Raw genomic sequence first — 13829 nt, forward strand, 5'->3', positions numbered from 1 at the left:
CCCTCCCGCGCTAGCCTAAGGGCCACCTTAGCAAAGCGCATCCCAGGCTGCATAGCCGCACTACCCTACCCAACCATACCACACATAAACATGACACTACCCCCGGGGTTTACACAGACGAGCCGGCGAAGCAAGAAGAGCGCCAGAAGAAAGGGCCCTAGCCGGCGGGGCCCAGCCAGGACAAAAGGAGGTCCCACAAAGCGCCTACACCGGCCGCATTTGCGGTCGGGGTAGACGACGGATGGGGCCCACCTACGAAGGCTGTCCAGGCCTACACGAGATGAGGCAGGATAAAGAGGGATAATCCCCCTCGATCCCAAATCATTGAGGCCAATTTGTAGCCATAGAATAATGGCGCGAGTTGTCATATGGTAGTTGAAATCTCGTCACTCACTCATATTTCGCATAATACATCATACGACTTCACTCGCAAAAAAAAAGCCCATAGTATATTTCAGGGAGACTAGACATTTATAACTGCTTTCTAATTGACAAGGAATGCAGTTACTTCAGAAGCTCTAGGAACACTTCAGAAGCAGTTAGTTTCCTCGCAATTGGAACGCGAAAAATTAAATCGAAGTACTTCGGAGTTTCCGTACCTTGGCCCGTTTCATGGTACGCGTACCATAGCACGGCGGCTCGTGTGAAATTTGAGCGAATACGCCTATCTATATTTTTTTATTCATGTGACCAATTCCTATTAGTGGAAATAAGGTCTATTTATTTCCAATATTTACATTCTTGCGCCAGTTCCTAGTCGTAACAAGATTTTTAAAATTGATTTCGTCATTTTATTGAAAATGTTTACACACTTGATATAAAATATAAATTTATAAAACAAAATCGAAAGTGGCAAAAATAAAAAGTTGTACCTATTTATAATTGAAAATATAAATAAACAGACCTTATTTTCACTACTCGGTCACATTAATAAAATAACATAGATAGGCGTATTCGCTCAAATTTCACACGACCCGTGCCATAGCACACGTACCATAGAACGAACAATGGGAGACTCTTACGGTTGTTGTATGGAATGACTCTCAGAAGCCCTCCACTCTAGTTCTTTTAATCTTGCCCTCCACTTCCTGTTGGAAAACTATATATGTTATATGTCATAATAAGTCACATATTTTAATTTGTCTGTCATATATATATTAATAGACCTAATCATAATTTTGTTTTACATAAGAACGGTACTCTTGTTTAAATCTCTTGAAAAAAACCGCAATTGACTGTCCTAAAGTCAACCAGATTCTTTTTCCAAAATATACGGAGTGTCCGGAAACGAATGGGCCATATGTTCCTCGAAGGGAAATAAATCGATTTAAATCAAGTATATTTTAAAATCATTTTTGAAAAACAGCAAAATATTAACGGACATGTAAATGATACTACTGTCTGAAGTTTTTGTGATACATTATTAGTTTTTTATTGTATAGTGAGATCGGAAAACAGTTTGAACTTATTTTTTTATCGGTAAATCCATCAAACTTATTTGAGATCATTTATGATTCATTATATTCATGAATTCATTTTTGCAGATATAGTAAATAAAAATAAACATCTGCATTCTCCACCGAAATACTTGAATGAATGGTCACATTTTCGCGAGCTAGTTATTGTTCAGATTGTTCTAAACCAAACCAATAACAAAGTGATCTGAATTCTGAACCATCCGTCGACAAGGCCGAATGCGCCTTAAATAATGGAAAACATCCAATGAATTTCTGAAAATAAATCACCCGGTCGATAATGCAGTTTGTGCAAAACTTGCGCCGAATATCTAGAGCGCTCCAGTCAACAGTGAGAGAGTGAGAGTTTGTCAAGTTTAATGGCTTCTTGCAATGGATAATATATATATTTTTTAGTTTATGTCATTGCATTGTGTAGTATTTATAAACTATATTTAAATCGTGCTTTGAATTTTTGATCTTTAAATGTTCTGCTGAGTTCATCAGAAAGTGACAGGTAATTGCAGTCATATTATCCCTTTTGTTCACTTCCTGTGTGTGCCTGTGGGCTCTTTAAATTTGTTAATTGTTCTAAAAGAACATTAACGCCTTTTGCTTATCTAATTTTTAAGTTTTTAACCCATAACCTACATTTATTTACAATTAGTGTAACAAAATATTAGGTAATTAATAAAGATACATTTTAGGTCTTCACAGGAGTACAAATAAATAGTGTGTTTATTATGGCTACAGCTGTTCAAAAGAACGGCATCAAGTCTTTATCTAACGGAAACGGATTGGTGCATCACCAGCACCATCAAATGCAAAGCCTAAACGGTTACGAACACATTAACGTTATTAGTGAGAGTGAAAAACATCTTCTTACAGAAACTGTAACAGAACAGTGTGCACCAGTAAGTGAGCAGAATGAAACGGAACAAATCATTGAAGAACCTGAAATAGACATAGTGATTAACAATGTGGTTTGTAGTTTTAGTGTACGATGTCATTTGAACTTACGCGAAATAGCAATAAACGGCTCGAATGTTGAATATCGGAAAGAAAATGGTATGGTTACGATGAAGTTACGCAGGCCATACACTACTGCCAGTATCTGGTCATCCGGTAAAATAACATGTACTGGTGCAACTAGTGAAGATGCTGCCAAACAAGCAGCAAGACGATTTGCCCGTTGTTTACAAAAACTAGGATTTAATGTCAGATTTAACAACTATAGAGTTGTGAATGTGCTTGGGACCTGTTCTATGCCATTTTCCATTAAAATCAGTTCATTTTCTGAAAGACACAGGGAAGCAGAGTAAGTGTTTTTGTTGCCATAATTACTTTCATTGTAGCAGATTCTTATTGATTTTTTTAAATAGGTTATTCCAATAAGACTATTTTTTATAAAAAATCTGAATTCTAATATAAACTTTAACAGTGTCTGCAAGTTTTTATATTTTTTAATAAAATTTACCTTAAAATTGTTCAATACTAAGATATTAAATTTTTCAAAAAATTGATCAGGTACCTCTATCTTTTTTATAAGTATACTAATTTGTATCAATTAGCAAATTGCTTTCATTTATGCTTAAAATTTCTAAAAACAAATGTATAATTTTGTTAAAACTAATTTAAGCGATATTTTTAATTATAGCTGTATTATCTACTTCCTGCTTCCTCGTTACTATTTAAAGAAGCAAGATAAATTTTAATGACTGTTTTTATGTAAAGGATATTTTTTTAATTGTTCTAATTTCATTTTCATTTGTGAAGATATCTTGACTCGTTAATTTTGTATATTAGATCATAATGTCCAAATACTACAGAAAGCATTTATTTTAATTATGGTATGTTATAGTTTATATTAATAAGGAAACGGATGATTAGGAAGGAACTTTTGCAGCTATACTATTTAAGTATGAGTTTGAACATTGTTACATTACATTTTTTTTATATATAGAAAAATGTATATTTGACTGATTTTTGGGTTTGTTTATATTCAAATAATAATAATACTTCATGAATTTTTTTGCTTGACTCTTTTAATATACATAATGTGTATTTGAGTAACGACTTACAATAATAAGTACATACCTCAGTAGATTAATATCTATTAAATGAAGTATTGTTTTTGAATGCTAAAATGGCTTTTTGATGCTAAAATTTTGTTTGATAACATATATCTACTTATTTTATTACTACTTATTATTAAGTATTTTACGAATATTCTTAAAATAATAAACGTAATAGCCTTATTCCAAATGAAATATTGTGCAATTTCTAACTTTGACTTAATCATTCTTTTTCTGTATGTCAATGAAGAGCTAAACAATCCTGTAATTTTCTTTGTACATTGACTTCGACTAATGCATTAAAAATGTTAAATGATAACTTTATCATACATATTATTAGAATAGTTAAAAGGTAATTAGATATAATTTGCATATTTACTTCTGCAACTTGTTTATGTATAATTTGAACAAATTCGCTGTTAAGACAAAAGCAGTACTTTGGAATCAAGGGATATCAGTTTCAGTAATTGCTATCAAAATAATCATATTTCTGTATTATAAAACTTAAGTTATTTTATAAATTTATAAAAATAGAATCGAAGTAATTGGGGACAATAATAGGGTACAATGAAAGTTTTACATATCACCTTTCATTTTAATCTCTCTTCTTTATGTATCACAGACAATGAAATTGAAGTCATTGAAACAATATATATTTTTTAGTTATGAACCGGAATTGCATCCAGGAGTAACTTACAAATTACTGAATCCAAAAGCAACCCTGAAAATATTTTCTACTGGTAGTGTCACTGTTACAGGTAAATATGTATTTTAAATCTGTTTAAATATTTGACGTTAGGAGTTGCCGAGGGGGAAAGCACTAACCAAAATTGGGACATATACTCAACTTTATAATTAATTACTTGAGTATTAGATGATTCATGCACAGATCGTATCTGTAAATAAATACTTATTTTCGTATCCAAATGTTACTAAAATATTATTTCTGAGGTTTTCTCGCTTACTACCTTAGTCATTTTTATTAATTACTGATTTATTTTTTATGTTTGCTTATCACAAGATACTGCAAATTTTATTTCATGTAACAATAATTAAACAATTTCAACAAAAATGCTTGACCTACATATGTGTTTATTTATGGTTATTACTGAAAGACAGTTTTATGAGGATATAAATTTTGTTAAATAAATAAAATTCCTTTGGAACAATGATTAAATTAATAAAGAAAAATATAAAATAAACTGATTTGTTAACACATCTTCAACTGTGCACTTTAAACTTTTAACCAAATGCCAGGGTATGACTTATTAGGAAAATGTGGGCATTATTCAGGGTTGTACAAATATTAAAAAATAATAATAATAACGCAGAAAAAGGATTTTCTTACCAAGATGTGTGTTCCAATAATAAATAGAGGGGGGCGTTACTTTACATAATTTTAAGGGAAAAAAATCCCAAACATACAAGTATGTCTTAAACTTACTATTTTTCAAATATAAAGTAGGTATTAATGTTTTTGAAAAATATCACATTCAATGGCCAGCAAAAGTATTGGTACAGGAGAACATGCGACACCTCATGCGACACACAAAAGATCTGTGCCGATGTAAATAAAACACAAACGAAACTTTATTAAGGGTTGGAACCTCTATACTCTCATACCCAACTAAAAAATGTGGCGTTCATAAAGAATGAAAAATAAAAATAACTTGCTAAACACAAAATACATATCGCAAAAGTACAGTTATGAAATTATGAAATACCAAACATGTATCGTAGCAAAATTACACATTTAATTGGTTGGATATTCTTTAGACTCAGTAGAAAGTCGGTGTGGCACAGAATTTACTAATTTCTGGATCAAATGGGGACTATATACTCTTCCATCCGACAAGCAGTATGGTTTTCAATTGGGTTTTACTAATTATACTGTGTTTTCGTACATGTTTTTCAAGTACGTCCCCATAAATTCTCAATGGGATTAAGATCCGGACTTTGAAGAGGTGTAGCAAGGACACAATCCACTAACGTACCACATAAGCTGTATGCTTTAGGACGTTGTATTGCTGGAAATAGTAATCATTGCCTATTCTAAGCAAATTGGCACTTTCTTTTAAATTTTCCTTCAGAATGCTCAAGTACACATGTTTATCCACGATACCCTCTATTATTACTAATTTTCCAATACCTCTGCCGGACATACAGTCTCATGCCATCACTCCTTGTCCTTCATGTTTCGCAGTAAATTGCAAATTCTTGGAATTCAGTTCCTCATTTGGTTTTCTCTATATGCGTATTTGTCGGCTGGGTCCGAATATATTAAATTTGGACACATTGGAGAAAATGACTTTATTCCAGAAATCAGGATTTTCGATTATATCAGCACATCGGATGAACTTGCTAGGAAGGGATCCGAGACAGAGTTCATTGGCCCGGAGCCGTTCTATGGCACATCTCCCAGTGTGGTCAGGCGGGCTCTGGGCAAATGGACTGAGACAGAACACAGGAAATACTGGACTTCAAGGCCAGGACATAGCCATTCTAAGGAGCTTATGGAGTATCCTTCGAAGGGAAGAGCAAATGAGCTACTGAGCTTGAACAGAATCCGGCTCAGGAAAGTGACAGGACTCATAACGGGACACTGTCACTTTAGGAAACATCTACATAAGCTAAAGCTTGTAGACAGTCCGGTCTGCCGAAGATGTGAATCGGCGGATGAAACTTCTCTGCATATCCTGGGCGAGTGCCCGGGATTTGCACGTAGCAGAATGGCGCTCCTTGGGGGACCCTATTTGGAACCCAAGGAACTGAGAGAAGTGTCAGCAAGGAAGCTTTTGGACTTTGTAAAAAGGACAAATCTACTTGCTGAATAGGACTGGTAGTGGGACGCACAATAGGCCTAATTAGGCTGCAGTGCTATGGGACTTTTCAAGGACCAACCACTAGATGAAGATGTAGATATCAGCACATTGTTTCTACTTCCCTAGTTATTGCAGGTGTATTTAATCGTGGATTATTTCCAATAAGGCCGGTGTCCCATGCATCCGAAATCCGACGATACGAAGGTCCGAAAGTGTTCCTATTGGTTAATATACATTCAAATTTTTACCGCTCATTTTCATCCGAAATTTTTAAAATTCATACGACGTCGGAAAAAGTAGAAATAATTTTAACATTGATCCGAAATCGTATGTTTTTTAACCTCACTTTTTAAGTTTTTAACATACTGTGATTGTTGTTTGATATATTTACAGTCAAATAAATGTTATATTAAAATGTCGAATGTAGAAAATATAATACTACGTACATTTTCTATAATATATACCTATGGTTGTCATTTGAAAATGTTTCACCTTCATCTTGTAATAAATTCCATGGTTCTATACTTGATTTCTATGAGATTAATTTTCGGATGCATGTGAATTATAATATTATCATTCGTACAAATTAAAATATTTTCGGATATCGTACATCGGATTTTGGATGCATGGGACACCGGCCTAAGTCTTAAGATTTCCCTCTCCTCTCACAGTAAGAAGTTTCAGACATCCATTTTTACTTTTATTTTCAATGTTGTTTTACTTATCAAATATCCTATAATGATTTTTGTTGGCTGCGTAATATTATATTTCTTTTGGCAGTTATCGTTTCTTTGCCTTTCTGTCCAAACATGGCAAAAAACGTTACTCGTACGCACATAAACTGTGATCTGAATTGCTTCCAGAGTACTACAATATAAGAAGAGGTTTGTCAGTGTGTCCATGTCAACAGTAACTGGTTAAATCTGGCCGCGCTTGATTCCTGCTTACTGAATCTCGATCATTTGAATTGTTATTGTATTATTTCCTACTAGCCTCAGAACTTTTCATTGATAATAATATTAGTACAGAGGTTTGTTCTATGTAATCTGTACGTTTACTCGTGTCATCATGCATCATTGTTTACGTGATAAGCGATGAATGTACCACCGCATACACTCCTGTACAAATACCTTTGCTGGCTATACTGTACATCCTGGAAACATATGTTTCACATAGATTAATTAGTTTGATGACTTAATAGCAGTCAAAATTTCAATGAATTTATACAATTATGTATCGACCAGTGATGGAGGTACTGGAATAAGATTCCATTTATAAGAACTCTAGATCAACATAGTATCAGAGAACACTATACCAACGAGAAGCGACACTAAGACTTTCTGCGTTAATAGTTTTCGTACGCGCATGCGCGAACTAGGTTGTGTTGCAGTCAGTTGTTAGTGGCTGTCAGAGCTGTCAAATATAAATAGGAGAAATGAGTAATTAGTGAATAGTTTTTTGGCGGTGTACAATTGTGTTGTATAACGTTAATTGATAGTGGATTTATTTGTATTGTATTTCGTTTTCATTTAGAACTGTTGCGATGATATAATTTGTCTACATTTTATCACAGTTATTCATGTATTATCTGAACAATGTTTGATACTGATGTAGTTCGTTCAGTGTAGGTCCATTCAAAAGTATAACTTCTCTCGGCATAAACAGTTGTGTTTCCTTCAAATCTGACAACTTTAGCTTGACCACGAAACATCAAAGGAGCCGCCGATTCTGTCGCTTCTCGTTGGTATAGTGTTCTCTGATAGCATTTTGGAATTCAATTCAAATTTATTGTAGACTTGAATATAACTTTTTTTTTTTCAAAAATATTAAGTGATGTTGAAATTATGGCGTTCTTGGTGATGGCGTCTCACAAACTAAATTCATGGAACTGTAACTTAAGCAACCGGGGTTTCATTAATCTAGATTAAACGCCTTTCGAAATATTTGCATAAATGTGATTATTTTTAACATCCTGTAATTGAAAATGATTGGTTACATAAGCTACACTATAAGCATGCCTAATATTAATATAATGAAAATATTTAAGCATATATTTAGATATATAAATGTGTGAATGTCGTGTTTGTAGCACCTAGTGTCGCAGACGTTCAAGCTGCGATCGAATACATTTTTCCACTGGTGTACGAGTTTCGCAAGGAGCGCACCAAAGAAGAGAGCGAGGCATTAGCTAGAAAAAAAATGAAACAATATGGTGAGGTGACGGTCAATGAGGAGGAAGAGGGGGACGATGCAATGAGTGAATTAGAATCGTGGGACTAGAGGCGCAGTACTGTGCGGCATGTATTTTATGTGAAAAAACTGAGTGTTCGTGACTCCACTCTGTGTAATTTAAAACATAAAAAGGATTTCACAATTCTTCTAGAACATCTCCATAACCTCACCATGTTATATCAAAAATCTGGAACACCGTTTTGATTTTGCATGTGAGTTTTATCTTTACTTCATGACACAGGGTTAGTGAGAAACTTGCATATATTCAGATGCAAACTAGTCAAGACTTTTTGGCGTAACAGTTATTTATTTATATAAAATAAGACTGTGGAAATTGTTTTTACAAAACCGATCTTTGTACTGTTTGATTTAATAAATATTAACGTTATTTATACTTCTGCCTCCTTCTGCATTTAACACTGCACATAATTTAATGTTACTTTGTGAAATTCTCAGGTTGCTAGTTCAAAAATTGTCCCAATTATGGTAATTTTTATGTCAAAATACAAATACATTTTGAATATATTCATAATGTGGTGCGATAAAAAAAATGTTTCTTTCCGTGAATGAAACTGAATGAATTTTCAATAGGAAAAAATGTGTTCATTGAGTTATGATTTTATGTTAAAATTATGACTAATCTAGTAAGAAAAAAATATCTTTGCACAGAATATTTCATGACATAAAAGAATCTCACAAAGTAATTCTCGGAAATAATTAAACCGAAACGTGGGTGATGTTATAGAAATGTTATTAACTTAATACAAAAAGCGACTGTTTTTAAACCATTTATGTACATAGTTATTATTGTTTTAAAAAGTCTCAAAAGTGTAATTCTCTCTGGGTTTAAATATCGTGTCGTAGGAATTTTAAAAATGACGATGTATTTATATTGTGTTGGAATATTTTCTTGTCGATAGGAAACCGGGCAGGAACTGATATGCCCTTATTGAAAGAGAAAAGAAATGAGTTTCAAACAGCTTCAACTGTTTTGTTTTTTGAGGTGCCGTCATCGATATACTCAATTTGGATGTTTTTATTTTACTTTACGCATATTTCTCTTCAGAGGTCTGTATTTTTGAGACTGCTAGATAATTATCATTATTTATTTAACACATTTAGCATTAGTTGGTCATAGAGCTATCTGACTGAATGAGGTCCACATATTTAACTCCTGACTGAAATATAAAAATATATTACGAATATTTCTTGTACCTATTTGATATTTTAGCTCTATGCCCCTGTGTGTTACTTGGTATAGACCTAGGCCTAGTATCGTCAATTTATTGTTCACATACACCATTTTCCATTCTTTCTACATCTCCCATCTATCACCCTGAAAGTGTCTTAATGCAAATTTACAAAATTCACACCGTTTTTATCGACAAGCAATTGCTCATTATGGTAAAATAAAAAAGGACTGGTTAAAAGGAGCCCTTATATCTTCTGCCACTGTTGAATTCTCTTAAAACCAAAATTGCATTCATTGAACACGAGATGACATAATATTATAATATAAGTTATCTACTAGAGAAAAATTTCGTGAATTAAGAGCAGAATTATTGGAGTATTAAATATCGCTAAGCTTAAGCTGAATTTGTTGATTTACAGATCAGGTATTAGTCATATTTGATAACAAAATTTTACGATTTTTATGTTTTACCGAATGTAAACGTGAAAAAAATGAGTTATTGCTTATATACTTTTTCAAGGGTACGTAGCAATTGAAATTAGATTGAGAAAAATTTTTAAAAGAAATTGTGATAGAGAATATCAAGTTGAAGATTAAGTGTAAAACTTAACTTAATATTAGAAATAAACTTGCACCTGAACAAATTAAAATGACAAGTTATGTCCCTCCATAGTCTGAATGTTAAAATTATAGTGGTCACGGATGAAGTTGAAAAGTGGTAAAAAAAATTTATTAATGGGAAAACAATAAACAAATACAATTTTTAGGAGATTCTATGTACTGATTTATTAAAATCATCTCCAATTTTTGTTATGTACTAACCACAATAACCTTCAGCAGGGCATTAATTAAAATTTCAGTTATATGCTCTACACCAGCAAAGAGCGACCTGTAAAGGTTCTATGAAAGAACCTGAATTTTTAAACTTGATATTGCAAAAAGTCATCAATTTGTATTGTATCTCCGTAATATTTTATTGTCTTGTCAATCTGTAACTTTGGCTGTTGATGTTTTTTTTATTATTTTCTTTTATATGCAAAAACATTTCTTTGTCGATGGTTAAGGTGATCCTGAACACCCTGTACATGTTAAATGTTGGAAAACTATTTGCGTTTCTTAACTATCAAAGCAATAAAGATAAAACCAGCTGCTGTACTTTTAATCATCATTTCTTAGTAGACGGCACTCAATTTTTTAATGTTTTCTCCCGTTTCGACTTCATCCGGGAGAGACTATATGTACATAATATTAAATCCATAAGTGACAGACTCGCAGATGAGATATATGCTATACGTTTTTAAAATGAAAAATTCAAAATATTAGAATCAAATCATTGCGTTCATCATGAAATAAACCTCATGTCCTTTTCATTATAGAATTGCCATTGTACAAAATTTTATTGTAATCGTCTTAATTTTTATCTGTCACACATTGAGGCAGAGGAACTTGACAATTATCGAGTGATAATAACTTTTTTCTTTTTTACATTGATTTGAATAGACCACCATTGATATCTTTATTTCTCAAAACAATTGTGTACACAAAGAATTGCACGCAACATAGAAATTGTAGTGTAGTTCCAATAAAATTAATTTAAATACGTTTCAGTTATTTTTTATCAAACGTCGTTCACCCCATCCTACGATCATATTGTTGAGTAAAGACATCCAGAACTTTAGATGATCATAGATTCATTAGACGGTTTTGAATCGAGGAAATTGTCTATAAATCTAATTTTGGTTTGCATTTTCATCCTGGTTTTACTTTTTTACGTATGCATAACTGAATGTTTGAAAATTGCTTTGTCTGTTGTTAAAATATTGTTCTGGCTCCCGTCGGAGTCTCTAATGTAGAAGCAATTTCAAACCCTTAAGGCCTTATTGATAGTAATAATGAGATGACTTGTCTTTAATACCCATGTCCGAAATGAATGTGCGAGTGGATGACGTAGTATGCAAAGTCGTATGAATCTGGGAGCTGCAGATGCTACAGGGGAGGAAATTTTTTTAGGAAATTGTTAAACCTAGGTATTTATTATATTTTTAAAATATTTTATATTTCTACAGTAAAATTGAGATTGTAGTATCTTCAGCTTGTGGATAAAATTATTACCTGTTGTTTTTATTTGTCCTGTCTTTGTTCCTTTTGCATACCCAATGTATGTATAATATAATGATGTATACCAAAACAGTTGTTTAGTGATTATTTGAACAAGGGTTTCATTTATTGTTTTCGCTTATCCAAATAACGCTTGTTCTTATAATAGTTTGTTTCTATACTTTATCAGTAACCAATATGTAGATTTAATAAAGTTTTCTCATATTGTTCAACAAGAGTTTTAATTGCAGTTCCTGAACTCGTTACTATGAAAAATGCAAACATTTGGCGTCGTTTGCCTTACAAACAAAAATTTACAATTATCTACAAAATGTGTAAGTAAAATTTTGACTTGAAGCCAATGGCGGCTGGTGAAAGTTTAAGAGGGCATATTTTAATATCAAATTATGGGATCCATATTTTTTAGGGGGTAATTTCTAGGCTCACAAAAAGAACTTTCATGAAGAAATTGCAAAATAAAGTTAAGGATTGCCGTCCTTGGGATCTTGAAAAGTGTTCTACATGTATTAACAAGGTATTTTTTCGAAAACTCGTAAAAAGTCGACATTTTTGTTAAATTTTAAGTTAACAAAGTGAGTCTTTGTCAGCTAGCTGCAAAATACTTTTCTGGTCTACATCAAAATCTTTTTTGTTCTAGAACATAAAACAAATGCAAAAATAATTTGTCATTTTTTCAAAACTTATTTTATCAATTGAATAATATACATTTTAAGTCACTGGCGCTTCGTTAGGTGATGCACCGCTTCACCTAAAATTTCTGTTTGGTTGTACAATTTAAAATTTTTAATTTTATATAAATTTTATAATTTAGGTATAATTCTATATTGAAAATGCAGAAATAAACAGAATAGTTGCGTGGTAAACACCTAAAAAAACGTTGCCTTCGTTGAACGCGAACATCAACCTCGGACCATACAGGTATAGTATACGCAAGTGACGCAGATTGAAATCAGTCTGTATTCTGCTTCTCTTCGTACCATTGTTTACGGTGGTTGTTATGGCATCGAGGCGGCCAATACGTGATTAAACCAACTATTATAAATAGGACGAATACAATTTATTTAGTGAGTAAAATTTATGCCAGATCCAGTACTGTCAGTTATCACAACTTTTAGTTCCGAGTGTTCAATGAGGTTGCTGCTGTAATTGTGTAAGTTTACTACACACGTATTATTGGCAAGTTCCCAGGCTCTGCTGAAGAGGGTAACAATTTATTTGCAATTGAATTTTCTCCACTACCTTACTAAAACTTCACCCCCCCATATCGTTTAATGGTGGTAATATCGGCCCCTGCGTCGGCTAGCAGAGTGGCAGAAGAACGTCTAAAGCAGATAAGGCAAATTGAAATAAGTTTCTATTTCATTTGGCACATTCCTTATTTTGTTGACACCAACCACTTGGTTAACACATTTTTGGCTGGCATAATTCACAAGAAATCTTCGACTTGTAGTAACTGCCGGATATAAAGCACAGTATTTGTGGTATATCTTCATTTGGTCTGAACTTGAAATCAGAAAATATATAATAATTGAATCATCGATCTTTATCTTTAGTAGATCATCTCTTCTCAAAGCTCCACAAACACCAATTATTAAAATGCACTGAAAAATTGTCCAAAATTAGTTAAATTGATTGTTTTATATTAATTAGAATTATCTTTTCTAGCAGAAATCTATTATCAGTGCTTGTAAAAATCTCTCAATTTCCTCTTTAGTTAGAATTCTGGACTTTCTCGGACAATATCCAACTGATTTGCTTTACAAATATGGTATTAGTCTTGAAAATTTTCTGACATTTACACCTTTTTGTGGCATTCAGTGTACTTTTTAACGTGGAATATACTGACCATACCGTCAAAGATTCAATTTTATTAATTTTGTTCAAAATATGCCAGTAATACCAGTTTTTGAATTTTCTTCAAACTACACCACCCTTT

General features: G+C 32.7%; 1 protein-coding gene across 1 annotated transcript; it reads left to right on the forward strand.

The window, feature by feature from the left end:
* Positions 1-1787: 1787 nt before the first annotated feature.
* On the forward strand, positions 1788-12086 carry LOC108915800 (TATA box-binding protein-like protein 1). The gene is made up of 4 exons (XM_018721936.1): positions 1788-1971; positions 2162-2772; positions 4193-4287; positions 8441-12086. Exons 2-4 carry the CDS (start codon positions 2198-2200, stop codon positions 8629-8631), a joined length of 861 nt encoding a protein of 286 aa, XP_018577452.1. The 5' UTR covers positions 1788-1971; positions 2162-2197; the 3' UTR covers positions 8632-12086.
* The last annotated feature ends 1743 nt before the right edge of the window (positions 12087-13829 follow it).

Source organism: Anoplophora glabripennis, unplaced genomic scaffold (genome assembly GCF_000390285.2).
Source record: "Anoplophora glabripennis isolate ALB-LARVAE unplaced genomic scaffold, Agla_2.0 scaffold1179, whole genome shotgun sequence".
NCBI lineage: Eukaryota > Metazoa > Arthropoda > Insecta > Coleoptera > Cerambycidae > Anoplophora > Anoplophora glabripennis.